General features: G+C 46.1%; 1 protein-coding gene across 2 annotated transcripts in view; it reads right to left on the bottom strand.

The window, feature by feature from the left end:
- Positions 1 to 27,175, bottom strand: part of RHBDF2 (rhomboid 5 homolog 2) — a 149,097-nt gene that overhangs the window by 29,097 nt on the left and 92,825 nt on the right. For both annotated transcript variants that reach the window (XM_030208194.1, XM_030208193.1), the window contains exons 6-14: positions 25,382 to 25,594; positions 25,109 to 25,231; positions 24,090 to 24,220; positions 21,851 to 22,054; positions 11,678 to 11,789; positions 8,994 to 9,068; positions 7,965 to 8,126; positions 5,204 to 5,307; positions 1,270 to 1,333 (exon numbers count right to left, since the gene is read on the bottom strand). In XM_030208194.1, coding sequence (XP_030064054.1) covers positions 1,270 to 1,333; positions 5,204 to 5,307; positions 7,965 to 8,126; positions 8,994 to 9,068; positions 11,678 to 11,789; positions 21,851 to 22,054; positions 24,090 to 24,220; positions 25,109 to 25,231; positions 25,382 to 25,594 — 1,188 coding nt within the window. The remainder of the gene's footprint in view (positions 1 to 1,269; positions 1,334 to 5,203; positions 5,308 to 7,964; positions 8,127 to 8,993; positions 9,069 to 11,677; positions 11,790 to 21,850; positions 22,055 to 24,089; positions 24,221 to 25,108; positions 25,232 to 25,381; positions 25,595 to 27,175) is intronic.

Raw genomic sequence — 27,175 nt, 5'->3', positions numbered from 1 at the left:
AACAAACACTTTAACACAAAACATGCTGAAGCCTGTTACTTCACTGTAATGTAGAATTAAAGTCTGGCGATTCAGATGCAATCTCTGCTGATACCGTGTTTCCCCAAATATAAGACACTGTCTTATATTAATTTTTCCTCCCCAAGACCCGCTAGGTCTTATTTTTTTTCAGGGAAACATCGAGGTCGCCCCCCCCACCCAAGGTCGCCGGGCCCCCCCTCCACCCGCCCTCCATCGCTCCCAACCTGAAACGCCTCCTTTCACCTTCCTTCGCAAGTTCGGAGCAAGCAGCAGCAGGGCAGACCTCTCCTTCCTTCTGTGTCCCGCCTTCACCTGACGTTACGTCAGGCGAGGGCGGGACACGGAAGGAAGGAGTGGCCTGCCCTGCTGCTGCTTGCTACGAACTTGCGAAGGAAGGTGAAAGGAGGCATTTCAGGTACCGGTAGTTCTGGGAGCGATGGAGGGCGGGTGGAGGGGGGGGGCCCGGCGACCTCGGGGGCGGGGGGCGGCGGCCTTTGTCCGGCTCTCGGCGGCCCTGCTTCAGGTAGGTCTTACTTTCGGGGGGGGGGGGGGCCTTATAATACAAATTTGCACCAAAACTCCGGTAGGCCTTATTTTCGGGGAAACACGGTAGGCCCCCAAAGTGTTACACAAACCCAGCCAGGCCTCAAGAGGCAGGATTCTTACAAAATTCAAGATAAAGATTAGCCTACATTAGCCAGGTTTCTGATAGCTTACACATCTGTAGCTGACACACAGCCTGCAGGACTGCTTCTCTGGTCCCTGGACCTTGGCTATGTTCAGGCGTTTTATTTGACTGTTCGACTCTACCCTGACTGAGCCACAGCCTAACTTCTTAATGCGACTCTGTGAGGGAGAGTTGTTTAGGGCAGTGTTTCTCAAGTCCAGGTCTGCAGTACCCCTTGCCAGTCAGGTTTTCAGGACATCCACAAGGAATATGCTTGAACTTGATTTGTAAACACTGCCTCCATTATATGCAAATCTCTTTCATGCATATTCATTGTGGATATCTTGAAAACCTGACTGGCAAGGGGGTACTCCAGGAATGGACTTGGGAAACATTGGTTTAGGGGGAACTGGCCAATTCCTATACACTCCATCGCAAGCACTTTCTCTTTAGACCTACCTACATACATCAGTGCAGACTTAGAACGTGTATGAATCAAGTGTGTTCTATCAAGTCCTTAGCATGGTGGTGCACGCCAGCTGGGATATCTTTGCACACCACGGTGCTATAAAGTCACTCACCGGCCACTTGGTGATGTCATCTTCCCAGACGTGTGGCGTGATGGAAGCTGGCTCCTCACACGTCCTATGGAGAATGGAATTGATGGTTAAGTGAAAAAGAATGACAGAGGATTAGCGCACATCCTAAGGGAGGCAATTTTATAATGGGGTGCCCCTATTTAGATGCACTGAGCGCCAATTCTATAAGTCAACACTGGTGCACTTATAGTTACATAACAGTTAAACACAGCGAAGATGACAATGAAATTACAGGTTTGTTTCATTTGAGGTAGCACGCTTAGAATTTGGTGAGAGAAACACAAATAAAGGTTGTGCTCCTAATCACATATGTTGACTAATAGCACTTTTGGTGCATAGTGACCAAAGTACCAGGGCCGCCGAGAGACTAGGCCGGGCCCGGGGCAAGGCCGCCCCGCCTCGGCCCCCCCCCCCCCCCCCCCGCCACTGCAGTCCGCGGTCTCACGTGCCTGCCTCCACGACTCCGGGCCCCCTGCATTCGAAGCAGCAGTCACAGATCGCCTCCCTTCGGGCCTTCCCTCCCTGTGTCCCGCCCTCGTCTGATGTAACTTCCGGTTTCTGCGAGGGCGGGACACACGGAGGGAAGGCCCGAAGGGAGGCGATCTATGACTGCCGCTTCGAATGCAGGGGGCCCGGAGCCGAGGAGGCAGGCAGGTGAGACCGGGAACTGCAGCGCCGGCGGCCTGACCCCCCCTTCTCGGCGGCCCTGCCGAGTACAGTATCTTGTATGAGTTTAGACTCCCGAGGCAGACCAGGTGGCCGAAACACAGGCCCGTGTTGCGTCGATTCTTCTTTGGATTAAAGTTTTAGCAGCACCATACTGACTATTTGTGATTATTCATAATTTCATTGTCGTCTTCGCTGTGTTTGACTTATCTGTGATATCTGTGAGAATTGTTTCTTGTATTCTGCCACCTAAATTTAGGCCATGTCCACTAAATCTAATTCAAAACCAAAACTTTCATAGCATTCAAATAAAATGATTATGATTGTGATGTGCTCAGAAACTCATATGTGACCAATTCAAAAACACATTTCCAGCCAGTAATGTTATGAAAGTTCTGGTTTTGAATTAGATATGTTTTAGTATATACCAGAAATACTCTTGGATTTGGATACTCCCATAAATTCTTTTCATCAATGCCCACTAATGCCAGGTCTATGGCAGGTGTAAATGGATGCAACTATAAGCAGCAGTTACAGTGAGTTGCCCATATAACTATTAAAAACACCTATGGCTTGCCCATGCACCTCCTCTGACAATGATTATTTTATTTATTTATTTATTTGCATTTTGCTCACACCTTTTTCAGTAGTAGCTCAAGGTGAGTTACATTCAGGTACTCTGGATATTTCTCTGTCCCAGGAGGCCTCACAATCTAAGTTTGTACCTGAGGCAACGGAGGGTTAAGTGACTTGCCCAAGATCACAAGGAGCAGCAGTGGGATTTGAACTGGCCACCTCTGGATTGCAAGAGCGGTGCTCTAGCCACTAGGCCACTCCTCCACCCATTACATTTATTTATTTCATATTATCTCAATAGATCAGGTTCAATGTAGCTAACAACTTATTGCGATTAACAATATTTTTTAAATTACATTTGTACCCCGCGCTTTCCCACTCATGGCAGGCTCAATGCGGCTTACACGGGGCAATGGAGGGTTAAGTGACTTGCCCAGAGTCACAAGGAGCTGCCTGTGCTTGAAGTGGGAATCGAACTCAGTTCCTCAGGACCAGAGTCCACCACCCTAACCACTAGGCCACTCCTCCACTGTTCCTACTATTTGAGATTCTACATGGAATGTTGCTATTCCACTAGCAACATTCCATGTAGAAGTCGGCCCTTGCAGATCACCAATGTGGCCGCACAGGCTTCTGCTTCTGTGAGTCTGACGTCCTTCACAGAAACAGAAGACTGCGCAGCCTTCTACATGAAATGTTGCTAGTGGAATAGCAACATTCCATGTAGAATCTCCAATAGTATCTATTTTATTTTTGTTACATTTGTACCCTGTGCTTTCCCACTCATGGCAGGCTCAATGCGGCTTACATGGGGCAATGGAGGGTTAAGTGACTTGCCCAGAGTCACAAGGAGCTGCCTGTACCTGAAGTGGGAATTAAACTCAGTTCTTCAGTTCCCCAGGACCAAAGTCCACCACCCTAACCACTAGTGATGCGGGATACATTAAGAAGTAATAACAAAACAAATGAGGATTGAGTAATTACAATATGTAATATGGATATGAACGCTAGACACAAAAAAGGTAACAATGTATAGTCATCCATGTATAACAACAATTGTAATTTACGTGCAAAGCAAGTTGTGTGATTACATTACAGGATAGCACCGAGCGCAGAGCAACCCTACACGTATGTAACTGGACACTTAACCATGTACGTCACAGTATTCTGTAAACGTAGGTGGGTAAATGGTGCCTTCATTTAGGTGACCAGTTACAGAATGAGGGAGTAAACTTTCCTCAAGGTGGAGGGGAGGTGGGGGGGGGGGGGGGTGGGCTACAATACAGAGCAATGCCGGGAAATTCTTTTCATGGAAGTTCACAGGGCCTTCCTAGGGTGGATGGCTGCAGTTAGGAATAACTGGCTTTAGGAAGGCAGGGGATAAGTACAGAGGATCCTTTGTTATTAGAAGTGGAAAGAAGAGAAGGCATGACCTTGTGAAGTAAGTGTTTACAGCGCTCTACTTGAATATAAGGCGAAGAGGCCAAAACAGCGCTCTACTTGAATATAAGGCGAAGAGGCCAAAATGAAATGAACTGTTGGTCCCAGAGTCAACACAAACATCTGAACAGCTGGGTTGCCTAAACGAGCATCAATGTTGAACAGCAGCTGGGCAGGGCAAAGTCGTAACTGAAATGCAGGCATCGCATAGCTAGATCCATTTGTCAGGCTACACCGGGGAGGACCCTGGAGGCTGAATTTCTGGGCAACTGCCATACTAGTACTGCTTTAGACTACAGAGCCTTGGGGGGGGGGGGGGGAATAGTGGGGGAGTCGAGTGAGGATCATGCATTTTGATTGACCCAAGGTAGCAGAGTACAAAGGAGAAACACACAAATGCAGCAAACAAACAAAATTAAAAAAAAGAAAAACTCCTGGATAAGGGGAAATGTCGATACTTTGTGGCTGGCAGTTGGGATGTTTTCTTCAGCAGTATGGACTGGATGGCCTTTTTCTGACTAGTGGATTATTACTGCCCAATCCCTCCCAACTGTCAGCATCAAATCCAACAGCTTAAACAAAGGCCACCTCCCAACACACAGATTTCAAAACATCTATGAAGTGTCTGTTCAAACCCAGTCTTAAAAAAAAAAAAATTCATCTTTTTGGAGGCTGCATTCTATTTAGATTTAGCTCACACCTTCCATTGGTGGCCGAAGGTCAGTTACACAGCAATAGTAGGCTAGGTAAATCTTAACTGCTTCTCTATAACCCATTCTTGTAGACTGGTTTGTCAGCTCCCTGAAGCAGGAACTGCCTCATACGTACATCTGGTAGTTTAATACTGAATTTTTGCTACTTAGCAGGCCTGTTTTGTTTGGAGAAAGCTATATACCATAGGGCCATCGAGGTGGGTGGGGGGGGGGGGCAGAGGGGCTCGGGCCCGGCAAACTTCTTCTTGCTTGATTCCAGGTCTGTCCTCTCCTGCACACTGCCCAGGACCCGGATGATTACATCAACGTGATATTGAATTAATGCAATCATCCGGGTCCCGGCACACAGGAGCACTGGAGCAGGAGAGGACAGAGTGAGGGATCAGCACAGCAGTGACTCAGAGACAGAAAGGTGCAGGGGTGGTGGCTGCAGCAGAGGCCTAGGGGCACGTGTCGGTCCAGTACTGCCCTGGGTGTCTCTCGGTGGCCCTGATTATGTCACACTTCACAGATGTGTTAACCTGGGATCCTGACTGCACACAGCCCCCGACATCCGTTTCTGGTCAGTGGATTCCTTCAGGGGAGCATTATGTTCCGGCCACTTTACAAAAGTAGCCAAAGTCTCCTGTAAATTTACAAAAACAAAATATCAGAGTCAGATTTCCTCCTTTACAGAACTGGCGAGGGAAACTGGCACAAGTCTTACTCAGTTCCCTCCAGCAGTGACTTTACTACTTAAGCAAATATTCCCAGGACTTAATGTTAGAACCGTCTTCTGACAATCTTTGCGCATGAGATTCCGGCCCAAAGGTACCCTCTTCCCTGAGCACCGGCCATGTTGTAATTTTAACACCGCATTCCCCATACAGACTTCACCTGATTTTTGGAAAAGCGTGCATGTTTGTTTTGAAAATTCCCTCAGGGGAACTACGCACTCACATTCACCCCTACACATTTTTGCCCTCAAAATAGCAGGTGAACTTACACATATACTGGCTGCACATATTATTAGGATTTATTTACCACCTTTTTGAAGGAATTCACTTAAGGCGGTGTACAGTAAGAATAGATCAAACATGAGAAATAGGAAAAATATTCAAATAACAATACCAAGTATGGCATAGAGGAGCATAATCGAACGAAAACGTCTACCTCTATGGGCGTTTATCTCCGAGAACGGGTCCGTGAAGGGGCGGACCGAAGCATATTTTCGAAAAACATGGACGTTTATCTTTTTTTGAGCTGGGCGTTTTTGTTTTTCAGCGATAATGGAAACCGAAAGCGCCCAGCTCAAAAACGAATAACTCCAAGACATTTATTCGTGGGAGGGGCCAGGATTCGTAGTGCACTGGTCCCCCTCACATGCCAGGACATCAACCGGGCACCCTAGGGGGCACTTTTACAAAAAAACAAAAACAAGGTAAAACAGCTCCCAGGTGCATAGCACCCTTCCCTTGGGTGTTGAGCCCCCCAAATCCCCCTCAAAACCCACTGCCCACAAGTCTACACCATTACTATAGCCCTAAAGGGTGAAGGGGGGCACCTACATGTGGGTACAGTGGGTTTGGGGGGGCGGTTTGGAGGGCTCCCATTTACCAGCACAAGTGTAACAGGTGGGGGGGGGGGGATGGGCCTGGGTCCACCTGCCTGAAGTCCACTGCACCCCCTAATAACTGCTCCAGTGACCTGCATACTGCTGCCAGGGAGGTGGGTATGACATTTGAGGGTGAAAATAAAAAGTTGTGAAACGGCATATTTTGTGGTGGGAGGGGGTTTGTGACCACTGGGGGAGTCAGGGGAGGTCATCCCCGATTCCCTCCAGTGGTGATCTGGTCATTTAGGGCACTTTTTGGGGCCTTATTCGTGGAAAAACAGGGTCCAGGAAAAGTGCCCTAAATTCTCGCTAAAAACGCATATTTTTTTTCCATTATCGGCGAAAGGCGCCCATCTCTGATCGCCCGATAACCACGCCCCAGTTCCGCCTTCACCACGCCTTCGACACGCCCCCATCAACTTTGTCCGCATCCGCGACGGAGTGCAGTTGAAAACGTCCAAATTCGGCTTTCGATTATACCGCTTTATTCGTTTTTGTGAGATAAACGTCTATCTCCCGATTTGGGTCACAATATAGGCGTTTTTCTATTTTGATTATAAGCAGGATAGTATACTACTTACAATGTCAACACATTGCGTACGTTTATATCTAGGGTGGACAGGTTCATTGACTGCTTAGGTGGCAAGCAAACTACTTTGCTTGAGGGGGATACAGGCTGCATTGTGACATGGCAAAGAGCAGGCTGACTGTTAGAAGGGCAAGACCTCAAGAACAGACCACCAGTCCGACTAAATGATTGCAAATGCCTTTCTGTTTTCTAACAGTTATTTTTACTCTTACAATGTCACATCCCAGATGCAGGTTTTAGAACCACGGCCACGTTGGGTGCCTCGCACATTTGAGCACTAAAGTCGTTTGCGGATCATTCGGTTGGACTGGTGGTCCTTTTGCGAGGTTCGTTTTGGTTGCTGTTCTTTGAGGGAACCCTTGCTTCTGCTGTTGCCCTGCCTGTGGAGGAAGTGGAGCAAAGGCTGGTTGACTGGTTTGAGGACAGTTGATTAGCTGGGCGAGAGATGGATGAATGTCTGACTGGTAGTGGCGGTGGGGGTTAAGGAGAATAGGTTGGCTCGAGGGTGACAGAGGACATTGGAGAAGACTATATCGTGAACAGCGTGTGCTGTTGCCATACGATTAGGTCTTTTGTTTTTTTGTGGATTTTAATTCCGTAATTCATAGAGCCCGTGAGGAGCTCCGAGCTGCCATCGGCACGAACTCATTGAAACTGCTGCCATTTTTGGAAGCAACAGAAACCTCTGTGTAACGTCTCAATAGTAACAAGCTGCAAGAATTTGCCACTGGCTGCAGCTGGAAGCTTTTGTCAGACTCCAATTGATAAAGTAAAATCTCTGAAAATCAAGACCACTAGTTATGGTGCATATTACAATATCCCTGGGGGAAATGTACTCTAAATCCTAAAAAAAATCCTGCTTGGAGTAATAAAACTTTTCCCCCTAATGCAGTTTAATTCATTATGACTCAAGGACAATGATTATATTTTGTTGTGACTGAGCTTACAAACTTTTACAGAATTTTCAGAACATTGTGTGCAGAATTTCTACAGTGGCCTGCTGGCTCTGAAAAGTTCTTCAAGTCTCTAATACCAGAATTGGCCTGATAGAGCAGCTGCCTGCGTGAGACTGAAGAGAGATCTGGCAGGGGAAACTCACTGAACAGTCCTGCCTTAACGTCTGGACGCAGCCCGAGTTGTCATTTTGAACGCAGCAGCCAGATTCCCGTTCCTTGTTCCGGTCTTTCTGGGTTTGATTCTCGATCTGCTCGTCCCTCCGAATGCAAGGGGAGAACTTTGCTCCCAGATGAATTAATGAAATCTGAAAACAAGAGTAGAAACTTTTACATCCCTCAGAGACATCTGCTGGTCAGAACTTCTTCTGTCTCACATACCAATTAACATCTGAGGCGGTTTACTATGGTTCTCAAGGAAGGGATCTCTTGTTTCGAACATCAAAAAAAGGGACTGGGAAAGCTCAGGAACAGCACTGGAAACTCCTTAAATTACCTCCATATACAACACTATGCAACATAGTACATGACGGCAGATAAAGACCAGCATGGCCTACCCAGCCTGCCCAGTAAGGTGATTAGAAAGCAATATACAAGCATCACAAAAGAAAATTACAGAGGTGTACAAAATAATGAGTGGGGTAGAGCGGACAGATGTGAAGCATTTGTTTACGCTAACAATAATAGAACCAGGGGACACAAGATGAAATTAGAATGTGGTAGGTTTAAAACAAATCGGAGAAAGTTTCTCTTTACTCATCGCGTGGTTAGACTCGAACTCATTGCCGGAGAAGGTAGTGACGGCAGCTGGCCTTGCTCAGTTTAAAGGGGGTCTGGACAGATTCCTGAAGGAAAAGTCCCTTGATTGTTATTAAATTTGGGGGTTTTGCCAGGTTCTTGGGGCCTGGATTGGCCGCTGTCGGAGACAGAGTGCTGGGCTTGATGGACCTTTGGTCTTTTCCCAGCGTGGCGGTGCTTATGTACTTATTCCCATCTATTTACATCCTGCTAAGCATACAAACATAAGCCTATCCCTATATATCTGTCCCAAACTACAGCATCTCACCAACCTCTCACATAGCCTTTAATGTTATAATTCCTCCCCCAGGCCTCTCCTGTACAAAACCCCTTAGAACATAAAATTTTTACAGTCCGGAAAAGTGCTCCCTTCTTACCGAACTTGGTCCCATCCAGAAGTTCTCTTGCTGAATGTATTTAACACTTTCGTAAACACCTTTATTTTTGAGCACCTGAAGACACAAGCAAATACGAAAATCTATGTAGCCAATAACATTACATACGTGTAGGCCAGACCTAAAAGTAATTTATAAGTAATGCTGTAGCCAAAGCGATTTTCCCTTGGAATAAGGTACGGGCTGAGATGCTGCAGATCACAGGGTGAAGCCTGGGCTCTACTTCAGGATTATCCCTTTAGGAACCAAAGGCCCTGTCTATCCCAGTTCAGAATACAGGTAATTTGTGTGTTCACACAGTTTTACTGCATTCACATGAATCCTTTCAAATATAGATGTTCATTTAATGTACGTACCTAATTCATCTGGGATGACACAATGTTGCAATTAGAGAATCTGGAAAACACAATGATCTATAGGTTTTCAAACTTTCCAAGTTCCGTAAGCCCGTAATGGGGGTCTTTTACTGAGGTGCACTGGCGTTTTTAGTGCACGTTAAAAATAGGTGCGCTCTAAACACTAAAAGACACCCATAGGAATACACAGGCGTCTTTAGTGCGTGACTTATTTTTAGCGTACGCTAAAAACGCCAGCACACCTTCTTAAAAGACCCCCTATATTCTTTAGCTGCAACAGCTCCCTGGATTAAGAAGGCAAATAGGTACTGGGGGGGGGGGGGGGAAGAGATGGGGGGGGGGGGGGGGGGCAAGATTTCCCTGGGCCCGGCCTCCAAAGGGGGCCCCCTGTAAAAGAATTTTCTTCAGGCTTCCGGTGGCAGGCACAGGCAGAAGGCTGGATTGGTCTCCTGCTCCTGTGTGCCGGGTTATCGCATTAACTCTGCCCTGCTGGCCATATCCCGCCTCCTATATGAAGTACTTCCTATTTCCTCATAAGTGGGAGGGGACACGCAGGAAGATGGATCCATGGCTGGCAGAAGAGTTAACACAATAACCCGGCACCCAGGGGAGACAGACCGAGTGAGCAGTAAGCTACTACCAGGTGGGGGGGCTGGGGTAGAAGGGGCCACCCTCAAAATTCTTTGCTCCAGGCCCAGCTTCTTCTATTGGTGAACCCTGGTATCTGGAAACAGCCTACTTTGTAATAACTCACAGGCACCTGTCTATCAAATACTAGCTGCAGAATCCATGTACCTTTCCTCAAAACCCAGTGTAAATGTACTATTTTCTAGAGCGCACAGCTATTCCACTCACACCCCACTTAGACTCCACCCCAGAACATGCCTACACTAACATGCATATCAGCACACGCGACGCTGCCACTTTTACCTGTGGGATAATTTTATATGAAATATTTATACACACAGAAGATAAACTTTTCAAGCGATATTCAGCCCATAGAGGTGTGCGGTTTTAAAAGTTAATACAGGTGTTGGTGTGGAGGAGTGGCCTAGTGGTTAGGATGGTGGACTTTGGTCCTGGGGAACTGAGTAACTGAGTTCAATTCCCACTTCAGGCACAGGCAGCTCCTTGTGACTCCGGGCAAGTCACTTAACCCTCCATTGCCCCAGGTACAAATAAGTGCCTGTATATAATATGTAAGCCACATTGAGCCTGCCATGAGTGGGAAAGCGCGGGGTACAAATGTAACAAAAAAAAAAAAAAAAAATTCAGTGCCTAACTGAATAAGACCACATAAAATGCAGTCCTATCTACTCAGGTAGGTGCAGACGCCGACACTGAATAATGGCGGTGCCCACAAAATTTCTGACTCTGTTCCTGGCCCACCCCTGCAGTGCCTAGATTATGAGTGCCAGTTAAGAGTTGCTGAGCAGTGGCATAGCCACGGGGGGGGGGGGGGGGGGGGGGGGCTTTAGGCTCAGACCCCCTCCAAACCTGCACTGCGTCCATTAAATGGCTGGTAGGGATGCAAAAGCCACACCAGCCTAAATAGTTCTCTGCCCAGCCTCTCCTCTCTTCTTGCGCAGCTGTACTAACTTGGAAGTCGGCAGGGTGCTAAAGCCGCACTAGCTAAAACAATTTCTTGCCCAGCCTCTCCTCTTTCCTCGCGCAGTTGTACTAACCTGGAAGTTGGCAGGGATGCTGAAGCCGCACCAGCTAAAAATATTTCCCTGCCCAGCTCTCCTTTCGTGCTGCTGCACTAACCGATAAGTTGCCAGGGTGCCTCCAGACACCAGGGACTCCTGCGCCGTGCTCAGTTCGCGCAAGAACTAAACATGCTCGTGGAGTCCTAGAGTCAGCAGCTGAAGGCACCCGTCGACTTCCGGGTTAGTGCAGCAGTGCAAGGACGAGCTGTTGGGGCAGGGAGTGATTTCGGCTGGCAGGATTTCAGCATCCCTGCCAGCAAAGTTTTTTTTTTTTTTAAGGGGAGAGGGAGAGAATACTTTGCTTCAGTCCACCTTTGACCACCCTGCCAAAATTGGACGGCTGGCTATGTCTCTGCCACCGAGTATCAGCAGCTGGCCCACTCAACGTGCTTTAAGTAGATAGTAACCTCTCTTGCCAGCTTAAACCATGCTGAATATCGACTGCTTTATATAAAGTACGCCTGTGGTATTTTAATGCTTCAGACATCCACATGTTGCAAAGACAGAAGGGCTTTCTTAAGAGGACAGTTTCAGGAGCAGAGGAGAGTAAGCAAAGAGCGATCAAAGTTAACTGGCAGCTGCCACTCCTGGTCGCACTTACCAGCTCTGTCGTCACATGCTGCGTGAATCCTATAGGTGCAAAGCCATACGTGCCAATTGCAAGCAGTGTGATCAGTATGTGCACAACAGTGATCCAGTATGTGAAATAAGGCCTGAGGAGAGAGAAAGGGTTAGACACACTGGCTATGAGCTAAGAGGGTAGAGATGAACAGATATCAGCTTAGCAAAGACACTAAGGATTGGGAGGCTAAAGTCAAAATTTAACTAAAATGGCCGTTTCTGATGTGTCCTCAAACATTTCTGCTACATGTATGATGTCACACTCCTATCAATGTCACTACATTAAAAACAGATCCAAAGAGAGGCCTTTTGCTGCCAAACTTTCTATGGTCAACTTTCAGAAGCATGCCAGGAAAACCATGTAGTTTGCTACAATCCGAGACTCAATGACAGAGAGAAGGGGAATAGTTAATTCGTGTTTTTGATGTAAGTTCTTTATCAAGACATTTATACTAATTCTGTTAAGGAACAAAGAGAGTGACCCCCAAGGTAACACTGGTATGGTGAATGGATATTTCCATATCAAAACCACAGCGTTAGCACTGGCCTGGTGGCTCAGTGACAGAAGGTCCCCAGGGCCTAAGTTAGAATGGGGTAAAGCTAGTGGCTAGTTTTGTGGCCTGTGGTTGCAGGGCTCTTTGGAAGCGACCCTGGCACATGGCCTCTGGCTCAGCATCTCTAGTAACCAGACTGGGTGTTTTTGGGGTGAAGTGGGATACACAATGGCCTGTGGCCAACAACTCTAATGACTAGACTGGGTATTTTAGGGGTGGAGACGGATATAAAATGGGGGGGGGGGGGGAATACTGATCCCAGTCCTGGTTCTGACCAAGCTGGAAATACAAAGAATGGAAACTGTTAAAGCACCCCCATTCCCTCCCCCCCAAAACAAACAATTAGTTTGACTAGGCTATTGAGGGGATATGTTCCCTTTTAGTCATGAAATAGCATTAAAATGTATCCTAAAAAATGTGCACGATATTACATCTCTGTTGTACTTTGTTTAAATTTACTGCTCTCATTTTATATAATCAGCTTTGAAATTAAAATATGCCGGACAACTTAACCTTTCAAGACATAACCCTCTCCAATAGCACCTCTGAGCTAAAAATGTACCTATATCACATAAGAATGACCCAGAACATTCTGACCATCTCCCCATCATGAGGGCACCCTCATACAAGGGAGCGTGAACTGCAGAGGACGCCTGACTGCAACTTGGAAATGGCCCAAGTATTAACAATAATAATTCTCCTTCTAATGATGTTTAGAAAACGCACTGGCTTCTTCTTGGGAATATGAATTTAATCCCGTGCTTCTCAACCAGTCCTCAGGGCACACCCAGCAAGTCAGGTTTTCAGGATATCCACCACAAATATGCATGAGATAGGGAAGGCAATATGTGCACCTCTAACGTGCAAATCTCTCATATGCATATTCATTGCTGATATTCGGAAAACTAAAGTGGCTGTGTGTGCCCCAAGGACTGGGTTGAGAATCACTGAAAACTCACATGCTAGATGCAAGCTAAAATGTGACGTTAGTTACCATTAGAAACATCTGTACTGCCCTTGGATCCTGGCAGCTTCAGAAATGAACCTGGGGATATTATCAAAATGAAAATCTTTATCTGGTTCTCGAAAACAAGATAACCACATCTGCCTTTTTGTTGTATGATTGAGCAAGGAGAAATTAGGTCTTGCCTGATAATTTTCTTTCCATTAGTCCTTCCCACTATTCCAGAACCTGTGGGATAGTTGTGTCCATCAACCAGTAGGTGGAGATAGAGAACTGAAACTGAGCAGAGACATATTTCTCTTGGCATCCAGTCCAGTTCCTCAGCATTTATGTAGACAAGCAGTAAGGAGAAACTCTGAATAAATGCAACAACCTTACACAACTCGCTAACCTAAGCAGTAAGGAGAAACTCTGAATAAATGCAACAACCTTACACAACTCGCTAACCTAAGCCTAAACAGATGAGAAAACATGTGTGGACCTCTCTTATTTCTGGCAACTTGTAGAGAATAAGAGATATGCAAGAAATACCATGACAGTTGTTATTTGACCCATCACTTCGTACCGACTAAACATCTGAGAAACCTCGGGTGGGCCTCTGGAATAGTGGGAAGGACTAATGGAAAGAAAATGATCAGGTAAGACCTAACTTCTCCTTCCATTTTGTAGCTTCCCACTATTCCAGAACCTGTGGGATGTTCAAAAGCAATCCCTGGAGTGGGTGGGATCTTGGCGCCACTGCTCTGAGGACCTTTGCCCCAAGACTGGCTTCCAAGCACGCTGCAATGTCCATTCTGCAGTGCTTGGCAAAAGTATGCAACCTTGACATTGTCGCTTTGCAAATATTTGCCAGAGACAGTAAGGTAGGATGTTACTGTACACCTCGTAAAATAAGCCCGCAAGGCCTGAGAAGCCTGCTTTCCCACAAGCAAATAAGCTGATGTGACAATCTCTTTCAGCCATTTAGCAATTGTGGCCTTGGAAGCCATAAGGCCAAGTCTCTGTTTACAAAAAAGCACATTTGATCTGTTCACTTTGCGAAACTCATTTGTGACTTCCAGATACGTGAGCCTCTTCATCCTCTCTGAGAAAGGACAGAAGCTCCACAGATTGCTTGAGATGAAATGCTGATATCACTTTTGGAAGAAAGGAAGGAACCGGGAAGATTCACGCCTCCAAAAAATGAAGAATGGGATCCTGACAAGAGTCTGGAGCTCTGAAACCCGACGTAACAACTTGGCCACCAAGAATGTTGTCTTTAGCATAAGATCTTTCAAGGAGGCCTTCCAGAGTGGTTCAAAAGGAGGCTTCTGAAGACCCTGAAGGACTACATTAAGGTTCCACTCTGGACATAGCGAATGAAAGGGAGGCTGCAAGCGGCCTGCTCCCCGCAAGAAATTGAATATACAGGTGAACCGCAAGAGGCGTCTTCTGTAGTCAGCCCCTGAAACAGGCCAAAGCCACAACCTGAACTTTTAGAGAACCCACACCAATCCTTTCTGAAGACCTGCTTGGAGAAATGCTAGGATGTGCATGATCTGAGCAGAGAAGTGAGATAGTCCACGCACAGAACACCAGCCCTCAAACGTCCTCCACTCCCTTGCATATGCCATGGATGCAGAATGTTCCCGAGCCTGAAGCAAAGTAGTAATGACCAAATCATAATAACCTTTTGTCTTAACTGAGCTCTTTCAATGGTCATGCTGTAAGATCAAAGGGGCACAGATCCTCCATGAGTGCTGGACCTTGCCTTAGTAGGCCGTGTACCTGCAAAAGGAGGAAAAGACCCCTGTCAAGCAGTCAAATCAGCTCCACATAGCATGGCCTCCTGGCCAATCTGGGGCTATGAGAATTATTTACTTCTGGTGCAATGTAGTCCCTTTTTAACATGCAGTCCAGTTCTTTCCAATGGCTGAAGAGCTTGGGCACTTTGGCATTCTTTTGCATCACCATCAAGTCAAGAAGTGGAGAATCCCATTGGTCCACTATTAGCTGAAACTCCTAGCTAGATATTTCCCCTTCTCCTAGATCCAAGGAGAAGTATGCCTTCACATTCAAGAACCCCGTGATGTGAGCTACCAACAAGCAGAAAAGATTTTTCTCAAACTCATGAGGGAGGCTGCCTCCACCATCAGACAACTGCGGGTCCCACTTTACTTGTTAATATAAGCCACTGCCATCGCATTGTCAGAGAGAACTCGGGCCAGAAGTTGGGAAAGCATTCCGCACTGCCCCGAGCGATTTATCGACCACTGAGACTCCTGTTCCATCCAGGTGTCCTTGTCAGATGGAACTTGTAAAGAGTTCCCCAACCAAATTTGCTGGCATTCATTGTCACCACCTCCTATAGTGTTATCGGAAAGGGAATTCCGACGGTCAAATTTTGGAGCAACACCATCACTGCATACTCCATCTGACAACCAGCATCCAAAGAAGATAAAGGTCATACTTCTGTGGCACCGGAGACCAGTGGCTGAGAAGAGATTCCTGTAATGGCCGAACTTGACCCTTGCCCATGTACCACTTCCATTGCTATCGTCATTGACCACAGAACCTGGACGTAGTCTGAGACCCTGCGCCTGGCTTGACTGAGAAGGCAAATCTGTTGAACCAAATTAGACCTCCTGCACTCCATGAAGATGATCCTCTTCTGTGCTGTGTTGAATAGTTAGTATGCTCTTCTCAAAAATAATCACCCAATCCAATGACTGCAGAAAAAAGAACTTTGTCCAGCACTGCCACGCTGTCTGAATAGGATGATGCATGAATAAGCCAGTCAGTCATTGCGATGTGGATGATTCCCTGGTGCTGAAAAAAGGACGTCACACCACCATAATCTTACTACACATTCTTGGAGCCGTGGCAAGACCAAATGTCAAAGCCCTGAACTGGAAGTGATGACCTAACACCGTAAAACATAGAAACTTCTGATGCGGTGGCCATACGAGCATATGCAAGCACTCCTCATTGAGATCAAGGATGGTGAGAAATTCTCTTGCTTTAACTGAGAATATGACTGCTCTTGGTGTTTCCATGCAAACATCGGGACACTTGAGGAAGTGGTTTAAATATGAAAGGCTGGATGAAATATGTCTTCCTTCTTTGGGACAATGAAGTAGATAGAGTATCTCCCTTGTCCCTGTTCAGCTTGTGGAACTTGGAACAATGGACCAGACCACCATCATGGAATCTATGGTGGCCTGAACTTCGACTGACTTGGTTCCCTTTCGACAAGGAGACTGCAAGAAAAGAGGTGCAACCGGGCAGGAGAACTTCAATTTGTAACCTTCTGTAAGAATATCCAGAACCCACTGGTCTGATGCGGTTTTGGCACACTCCTCAAGACATCCTCCTAAAGGAGGACAACAGTGGACCACCCTCACATCATTGCTAAGCTCTGGAGGCACTGGGGGCTCTAGCTGACTGAGATGACTTCTTGTCCGCATGAAAGGAAGATTGGCATGCCTGAAAGCGGGACTTCTGACCACATTGCTGATGACCAGGCTGGTACTGCCTACCATCTCGAAATTGAGATTGACAGCCCCCTGAAGATGGATGACCAGAGGCTTTTGGCATATCCTCCGGCAACCACTGTGGCTTAATTTCCCCCAGTTCTTTCACCAAGTTACTGAGATCTTCTCCAAATAGCCACTTACCCCGAAAGGCCAGTTTAACTAGACGTGACTTTGATGCTGCATTCACTGCCCAATGCTTGACACTGTACCATGACAGCCAAAAGGCATACTGCTGGCCATAATGTCATAAAGAGCATCCCCCAAGTAGGCCAACCCCACTTCCAGCTGGGCATTACGGTGCCCGTCTTGTGTTGCCAACTGCTGACGCCACTTCAGGCATGCTCTTGCCATGTAGAAGCTGCACATTGTTGCTTGAAGGCCCAAAAGGGGCCCCTTCAAAGGTTTGCTTCAGCAAGCCTTCTAGTTTCCTATCCTGTAGTACCTTTAGGGCAATGCTCCCTTCCACCAGCAAGGTGGTCTTAGTCACAGAGTCCACCCTGGAAAGCTGCAATTTATTTTTCTCTGGAAGTAATGGATAGAGGAGAACCATGAGTCTTCCCACTCTCAGCCTCGTGTCCGGCGAGACCCATTCTGCTGTAATCAGGTCCTATCTGGAATCATCGGGAAGTCCTTAGGACCCCCTAAGCCCCCTCATGATTGACGAAGATTGAGCTCCTGATGCCTCCTCAATGGAAAGCACTGTCAGTCCCTCAGAAATAAGAGTACGGAGCTCCTCATTATGAAACAACCTCAGTACTCTGATCGTCCTCTTCCTCACGAGGGAGCTCTCTCTCCTCTAACGGCTCCTCCGAATAGACCAAGGCCACATCAGACAAGGAGGAGAAGCAGAGATAGCCTCATCAGCTCACTCCTGGCGGTCTAAATGAGATCACTTAGAAACCGGAGGGACAGAGGGGCAAAAAACTGAAGCACCTTGCAGCAGCTCCGATTGTCCCTGCTTCAGTAAACAGGCCTGGTGTAAGAACAATATAAACTCCGGACAAAACAAAGATCCTGATGCAGCTGAATGCTCTATCAGGCCCTCAGGCTGTAAAAGGGCAACTGTGCTCCACACGTGATCAGAGGCTGCTCTTCACTGCCACTCAATGGTCTCCTGCATCTAACTCCGCACCGGCACTGCTGGAGAGCCCGAAGACCCTGGCATATTCGGATTCTGCATCAAATCCAAAGATGTGCTGCCAATGACTGTTTCCTCCGAGTCTCACAAGATTCCTGGCTTGCACATACTGCAACGCCCCGACCACTTAACTGCCTCTGCAGGAGTCACCATTTACCCAGATTGTCACCAGCACAGCAGACGTCCCAAGCAGTATCTGGATCCTTTCCCCGCACCAGGTAGGTCTTGCAGTCGGTTCTGAATCAAACTTTAGTCAGATTTAGTAAACTGGATCTTTCCAGTGTGTTCGACCTAGTTGATCATGATATACTGCTTGAAATCCTTGATGACTTTGAGATGACTGGTAAAGTTTATTCATAGCTGAAGGGTTTCTTGACTTTTAGGCCCTATTGAGTTAGAATGCATGGAGTTCTATCTGAGAGCTGGTCTTTACCGTTCGTCGAGCTACAGAGCTCTCCTATGTCATCAGTTTTATTTAATGTACTTGTCCTCTTTGGGTAAAAATTTAGAAAATGAGGGTTATATCCATCTTATATACGCAGATGATATAACTATTTTTCCAGTTATAAATGATCTAAAAGATATATATTACTACTACTACTATTTAGCATTTCTATAGCGCTACAAAGCGTACGCAACGCTGCACAAACATAGAAGACAGACAGTCCCTGCTCAAAGAGCTTACAATCTAATAGACAAAAATAAAGCAAGCAAATCAATTAATGTGGGGGAGTGGTTACAAGTCAAAAGCAATTTTAAAGAGGTGGGCTTTCAATCTAGATTTAAAGATGGTCAAGGATGGGGCAAGACGTAGGGGCTCAGGAAGTCTATTCCAGGTGTAGGGTGCAGCGAGACAGAAGGAGCGAAGTCTGGAGTTGGCAGTAGTGGAGAAGGGAACAGATAAGAAGGATTTATTCATGGAACGGAGCGCACGGGAAGGGGTGTAGGGAAGGACGAATGTGGAGAGATACTGGGGAGCAGCAGAGTGAGTACATTTATAGGTAAGTAGAAGAAGTTTGAACAGGATGCGAAAACGGATAGGGAGCCAGTGAAGCGACTTGAGGAGAGGGGTAGTATGAGTAAAGCGACCCTGGCGGAAGACGAGACGGGCAGAAGAGTTTTGAACTGACTGGAGAGGGGAGAGGTGACTAAGTGGGAGGCCAGCAAGAAGCAGATTGCAGTAGTCCAAACGAGAGGTGACAGTTGTCGCAAGTTGGATGCCTTCTCATTTTTTAAAATTAAATAGAGAAAACACAACGTTTCTATTAGGAGCGAAACAAAATCAAATTGTGGTTTCAAATTTTATGGTTGATAGAGAATTATATACATTAGATCACTCTATTAAGATTCTGAGAGTTGTATTAGATGACAAACTATCCATAGAATCTCGGATGATTAGTGAGGAGCTCCTTATGTTATGAGGAAACTAAGAAGTATCTGGAAATATCTTTCTGAAGATCTGTTTAGACTGGTGGTTCAATCTCTAATCCTTAGTAAACTGCATTATTGTAACATTATTGTTCAAGTATACAGTGCTGCGTACGTCTAGTAGCGCTATAGAAATGATAAGTAGTAGTAGTAGTAGTAACATCGTGTATCTGGATTTATCAAAGTGCTCATAGAGAAGGTGTCACAAAATGCCTAGCCAGTCGCCTGGGGTTACCCCACAGCCACTTAAGAGGTTGTACCCCCCAGCACAGCTCAGGTCTGTCTGCACGTGCCACTCGTGCTCTACACTAGCACCCTCCTCCCACCGACTGGGTCACAACCACCTCTGGACGAGTCTCCCGCTCTCAGTCCCCAATGATTTCTAGGTTACTGGAGGCTACACTCCCAGTGTTCCCACAGTTCTCAGAAAGCACTCACAGACCCAACACACAAACCACCAGGATTCTTTATCAGTTCAGACAAGCAGGGCAAACAACTGATTATTTTTATTCTCATAAAAATATTGAGCAGTGGACAGAAACGTGCAATCAGCAAACAGTAACAAGTAACTGAAAAATGGAGGAGTGTGGTAGCCGTGTTAGTCCACTCTTAAGGTTATCAATAGAAATCAAACAAAATAAAACATGGAAAAGAAAATAAGATGATACCTTTTTTATTGGACATAACTTAATACATTTCTTGATTAGCTTTCGATCTGACGAAGAAGGGCAACCTTCGAAAGCTAATCAAGAAATGTATTAAGTTATGTCCAATAAAAAAGGTATCATCTTATTTTCTTTTCCATGTTTTATTTTGTTTGATTTCTATTGATAACCTGAAAAATGGATAAATTAGAAAGCTAACTAAACATTTATATACTGTCTAAACAGTACCTGGGAAGATCAGGACATATAGCTGCTCACAAGTTATCAAATGTGGAGGAGTGGCCTAGTGGTTATTTTTATTTATTTTATTTTTGTTACATTTGTACCCCGCGCTTTCCCACTCATGGCAGGCTCAATGCGGCGGGCAATGGAGGGTTAAGTGACTTGCCCAGAGTCATAAGGAGCTGCCTGTGCCGGGAATCAAACTCAGTTCCTCAGTTCCTCAGGACCAAAGTCCACCACCCTAACCACTAGGCCACTCCTCCACAGGTCTTGCAATCCAGAGGTGGTCGGTTCAAATCCCACTGCTGCTCCTTGTGATCTTGGGCAAGTCACTTAACTCTCCATTGTCTCAGGTACAAAATTAGATTGTGAGCCCTCCTGGGACAGAGAAATATCCAGAGTACCTGAATGTAACTCACCTTGAGCTACTACTGAGAAAGGTGTGAGCAAAATCTAAATAAATATAACTGTTTTACAGGACCTTAGCAAAGAGATCCTACTCTCTTTCCTTCCTGGCTAAGACTGAACTCAAAACCAGTAACTGCTAGTTAGCTTCAAACTCCAGGCCAATCAGCGCCCAGAATACAACATTTCAAAAATATACTGCATCTTGCTTCCTATTTGTGTTAAACTATAGAAAAAAAAGCATTTATTTCTCTGTAACAGCTCTACAGCAAAGCAACATCACCTGCTGGCCAAATAGGAGAAATACACTTCAGGACATAATAAAGGCAGGAGAAAATCCAATACATTTTATTTACAGGCTTAAAACACACTGTTTCTTCACAGAAGGATTCAAACTATTGAAAATACGGTTGTGCGATTAATATTTTCTCTTTAAAAATTGGACTGAATTACAGCATTTTTTATTACGTTACACTGGCTTCCTATTGAAGCTAGGGTGTTGTTTAAATTGGGTTGTCTGATATTTAAGATTATATATGACTTGATACCCCAATATATGATTACTCATTTGTTTTTCAAATTACGACAATTTCAGAATGTTCAAAATCTCTATTTTCTTTTCCTAGTCCCCGAGGGATTGTGTTAAAGAAATTTTTTACCTACCTTTTTGCATATCAGGTGGCATATTAGCGATTATGATCTTTTTAAGAGAGAGCCGAAAGGTTTTTGTGAAACACATAAATCAGGAAGTAATTTGCTAGTTTATGAGAGTATTGCTATTTGACATAAATATCTAATATTTACTGGTGTTGATTATTTTTATATTCTAGAACTAGTATCTTTGATGCAATCCGCTGTGAATTATATGATTGGTACTAGTGGACTCTAAATGAATTAACTGTAACTGTAAACTCACAGTCTCCACAAGTCTTACCACATATAAGAAAGGCTCAGGACTGAGACTCTGTCCTCAGAACCAGAGGCTGAAAAGTGTGTTCATCCACCTGCTAGAGACAGAAAATACTGGGGAGCTGGACTGGATGCCAAGAGAGGGATGTCTCAGCTCAGTTTTTAGCTCTCTATCTCCACCTGCTGGTTGATGACACAACCATCCTACAGGTTCTGGAATAGTGGGGAGCTACATAATGGAAACACTCTTACAGCAGGGAATTTGAATTTTCCCCATTCAGTAACACTAGAACACGCAGGGCTGCCTGCTCCCATCCTTTGGGACATGCAAGCCAGAGAGGCCTGGGCATCACCTGTGACTGTCAATGTGCTCAAGTTTCGTTTGCACCACACTGCTGATGCTCCGCCTGTACGTCCGGTTCAGCCAGTTTCCCACCATTCCCAGCCCGTAGTATCGCTTCTTCCGGTCAAAGGCAAAGTGTCTCACTTGGGAGGCAATGCGCTTCCCCCTCCTGGGGGCTATCATGGCTGACGTTGGGGTCTTCACAGTTTCTTTCCTAAAGGGAGCAGAGGTGGGGACAGAACAGTCATCTTTCAAATCTTTCAGAAGAGAAAGTCAGCTGATTCGAACAGTTATCAGCCAGGATAATCTATAAATTTCACTAACAATTTCAAAGAAAGTCTAAAGACAGAGGACTCATGTGGTGAAATGAAAATTACACACATCGTAAGTACATCCTATATGCAGGGTTTCAAAAGGGTGAGGTGCACATAAGGAGCATTCAGATGGGCGTCTACCATGACTCAGTCATTCTATACTAAGTGTCATGATGCTCAGAAATCTCACTGAGTGATTATAGCCATACTTTCATATATGAAAATAATATTAAATTTGTTCTGGTTCTTCACTGGAGTCAATACAATTGCTGTTGAGTGAGGGCATCACAGTGTGGGCCCAGCTTTGATCGCTAGGACAAAGCTCAGAATGAACTGTGGTACATTCTGATGGCCATTTGTCATGTTTTGGTTCCACCAGTAAACTAGGCAACATTAGGGGGAGCAATTCTATAAATTAGCACCTTAGTTTAGATGACCCAATGCCACGCACTTAGCACCAATTCTATAATGGCATCTTGGTGCCAAGATTCCGTTATAGAATATTAGCGTAAGGTGGGCACTGGCCTGCCCATGTGTAGGTTCACCCTCTTATGCCATGTCAATCGAATGCTTAGGTATGCCAAGTGATGCACATAGGTCATGGTATTCTATAAACTACACATTTAACAGGGACCAGGGGCGTAGCCAGACTTCTGCGGGAGGGGGGTCCAGAGCTTGAGGGGGCACATTTTAGCCCCTCCCCAGTGCCGCCGACCCCCCCCCCCCCACCCTCTCAACCCCCCCTCCCGCCGCCAACCCTCTCCCGCCGTCGCCTACCTTTGCTGACGGGGGACCCCAACCCCCGCCAGCTGAGGTCCTCTTCTTCGTTCTGTTTCTGAGTCTGATGTAGACTCACAGAAACAGAACGAAGCCTTGTGATCTGCAGGGCTTCGTTCTGTTTCTGTGAGTCTACATCAGACTCAGAAACAGAACGAAGGAAGAAGAGGACCTCAGTTGGCGGGGGTTGGGGTCCCCTGCCAGCAAAGGTAGCAGACAGCAATAGCGGGTTGGCGGCGGGAGGGGGGGTCATCAGCAGGGGGGTCCAGGGCCAAATCTATGTGGGCCCAGGCTCCCGTGGCCCCACGTAGCTATGCCTCTGACTGGGACATACTTGTATGCTGTCCTTGCAGTTAAGCACCAAAGCACTTAGGGGTCCTTTTACTAAGATGTGCTGAAAAATGGCCTGCGGCAGTCGATGTGTATTTTGGGCACGCACAGAATTATTTTTCAGCGCACCTACAAAAAAAATACCTTTTTAAAATTTTTTGCTGAAAATGGATGTGCGGCAAAATGAAAATTGCCGCACGTCCATTTTGGGTCTGAGACCTTACCGCCAGCTATCGACCTAGTGGTAAAGTCTCACATGGTAACCAGGTGGTAATGACCTACGTGCACCAAATGCCACTTGGTGCACATCCGATACGTGCGGCAGAAAATAAAATTTATTTTTCGGCCGAGCGTATCGGACGTACACCAAAAATGAAATTACTGTAAGAGCCACGCGGTAGCCGTGTGGTAACTCCATTTTGCCGCACGTAGATATTTATGCGGCTTAGAAAAAGGGCCCCTTATAGAATAGTACCTAGTGCACATAGACACCTAATTGTCACTTTTATGGTGCCTTTGATGTGCATAAGCAGTGCCTACCTCTAGGTGCCACTTTACAGATTTGACTCTAATAAAAAGCAAAAGAGTAAACACTTCTGAACACTCAGCGAAGCAGTTTAATAGAAGATAATCAATGTAGCTCCTTTTTATGTTGGTCTGTTCTCAATCCAGCTAAACACGTGGGTGAGCGGAGTTCCTTACCCCTAACAACTGGAATCTCAGATAAGCGTCTGACAAATTCAGATGTAGTACCCTGTTCCAAGACTACCTCAACACACAATGTCCCTCTATCGAGGTCCCCAAAACAGAAATGGAATCCTAGCTCACAGCAAAGGTGGAGGCATATCCCGGGCCTGGGCATCTTCAGGGTGAGGAAGGTGTCGGAAATATGTGGCTGAGATGGGCGGTGACTCAAACACATCATCTGTTATGGAGAACATCTCATCTTGCATGTCCACCTGTTAGAGAGAAAGCAAGGGCTGTATCATACTATCTGCTAGGAAGGAAAATGCAGCACGATCAGAGAGAACTTAATGGTTAATTCAAAACACTAAACAGAAGCCAGCTCTGAAGCAGACCTACAAACTTCAGCCAGGACAGTACCAACACACACTGCAGGATAGCAGAGCACGACAACACTCACTTGTACCCTCACTCAGGTTTATGCTAGGTGGGACATGAATGCCAACAATGGGATGTTATTTCCCAGTTGGACAACTGGAGGAGAAAGGGCAAAAGCAGCAAATCTTCTAGAAAAATCTAATTTCATCTACCCATACAAAAACAGTGGATCACAATTCATTATGGAATCAGTAGACCAGAGAGATCTACAAACATTAGGTGCTAGAGTGAACCCTGTAGATATTAGCTTGCCATAGAAAACAGCAGATTTAAATAAATGTCTGCCTGCAAACACAGACCCAGCCAGTCCAACAACAATGCACTGGTAGTCTTTTACTATTATTTTAAATCTTTTAGTAGTGGCAATCTTAAATACAGAGTTAGGGCTGTGCTCTGATGCACAGTGTTGAGAAAACTGTCCGATATATCTTACATAAAGACTTTAATTTGAGCTCTTTCCTTGTTCAGAATTTTCAGGTTGGTAGCCCTCAAGGACTAGGAGTGAAGACTAAAGTGTTAAGTATTCCCCTTCAAAAATGCTACCGGAGATGTGGAAGAATAAGAGAAAAGTGGCAAAATCTTTTTATTTTATTAAAACAGTGTTCAAGAAAGAGCACAACAGTAAGAAATAGCAGAGCAGCTCATAAACGTTCAGTGGTGCAAAGTGCCCTGTGCTATAAAATTGATCACACAGAAAGGAGGAAAAGCCATGGAACCATGCTTGCCTTACTAAAGAATGAGGAGTCAAATGTGTCTGCAGCATCTGTTTCGTCATCCATGAAGCTGGGATACACAAAGCTTCTCTTCTGTGCTCTCCCTTTTGGGTGTGGTGTTAGAACAGGGTGACCCTTAAAAAAGAACAAACAAGAACATTCCTTTAACAAAACCAAATCTAAAGACAGCGTCATTCCGAGATTTACTCGGCACTTGCGGGGGAGGGGGAAATATTTTTCATAGCGTATTTGACTAAAGCTTTCTATTGTACAACTCAAACTAACTTTAATAATGGAGGCAGCAGCCCTGAAGCTCATGTGTGCCACAGACTCCCTCTTGCGACGGGGAAAACGGGTATACCCAGACCGGACACTGTGGAATGAAGCCAAAGAGATGACCCCAGGAGTCACAGGTTGTAGAGCAGGATGAGGTGTCCGAGGCCTGTCGACGTCATCTGGATGCCGAAATGCCCGACCTCGGGCCAAAGGGTCCACGATCTTTCAAAGCAGAGGGAAGACACACAAAATTCTTTAATTGATTTGGAGAAGAAAGAGGACCAACATACAATAAGGAACAACAAGAGATGAGAAGGAAACGGGAAAGGGAAATGTAGATAAACAGAACTGCATGATTATATAAAATTCAAGGACTCTACAAGGGGCACTTAAGGGGCAATTCTATAACTAAACTTTTCCATTTAGGTGGCCTGAGAGCAGGCGGTAGGTTCTGTTATAGAAAAGGCTCCTAGGTGCCTATGTTCCTTTACAGAATATCAGCATAATCCGGTCTCAATGCACCTAACATTTAAATGCTCGCATTTATGCCAGCCATAAGTATGAGACTGTGTGCGACAGGTATCCAAAGAACTCTCAGTATTCTGTAAGTCACTGCTCACCTATCTTCTTTGTGGCTGTGACCCCATGATTGCAGCCAAATACAACTGTGTGAGTGCCCTACAAATGCACCCCTGGAGAGTTCACCTAGGCTACGACTCCAAAAATGGGTTTTATGACCCCATTTGGGGTCCTGCCCCACAGTTTGGAAAGCTCTGCTATAAGACACACATAAGTGGGAGGAGCCCTGTCTCTAGCCTGTCCCTGGGTACACCCCCCTTGCAAATACACACTATGTAACAGGGGCATAGCTGCTATGGGGCCACGGGGGCCTGGACCCCCGTAAATTTGGCCCTGGACCCCCCTACCGACGCCCCTCTCAATCCCCCCCTGCCAACCCGCCGTCTGTACCTTTGCTGGCGAGGGACCCCAACCCCCCGCCAGCCGAAGTCTTCTTCCTGCGTTTGGTTTCTTCTGAGTCTGATGTCCTGCTGCACGTACAACGTGCAGGACGTCAGACTCACAGAAACAGAACGAAGCCTTGCGATCTGCAGGGCTTCATTCTGTTTCTGTGAGTCTGACGTCCTGCACATTGTACGTGCAGCAGGACATCAGACTCAGAAGAAACCAAACGCAGGAAGAAGAGTTCGGCTGGCGGGGGGTTGGGTCCCCCCCCAGCAAAGGTACAGACGGCGATGGATGGCGGGCGGGCCAAACTTGTTGGAGGTGGTGCTGGCGGCGGCAGGGGGTGTCGGTGATGGCGGCGGGGAGGCGGGGGGGTTGGCACCGCCGTAGGGGGGGACTAAAATGTGCCCCCTCATTTCAGCTCTGGCCCCCCCTACCGCTGAAGTCCACATACACCCCTGCTATGTAAGTGGGTAGTTGCAGAACAGCGTTTAGGAAAATGTGTGTAAATACACATGGGCATGCCATTCTAAATGATTACACACAAAACACATATGTAATGTGGGTGGCCAGATTATAAAACTACCCTTCACATTAATCAGCCAGTCAATAGTCAGTCTGGAAGGGTCAGCAAGTTTTAAAAAAAATTTTTTTTTAATACTGGTTGAATTAGTCCTGGATATTCAGTGCTGGCACTAAATACCTGGATGTGTGGTAGTGCCCAGAAGTTACTGGGTACGGACAATATTCAGCGCTGTACCTGGATAACTACCCAGACGTTATGCCTGGTTAGTTATTCGTGCACCAGCATTGAACACTGGCGGTGCCTGACTAACTTCC

This window comes from Microcaecilia unicolor, chromosome 6, assembly GCF_901765095.1.
Source record: "Microcaecilia unicolor chromosome 6, aMicUni1.1, whole genome shotgun sequence".
Taxonomy (NCBI): domain Eukaryota; kingdom Metazoa; phylum Chordata; class Amphibia; order Gymnophiona; family Siphonopidae; genus Microcaecilia; species Microcaecilia unicolor.
Note: the sequence above shows the minus strand (reverse complement) of the source record. Positions and strands in the feature narration are given on the sequence as shown.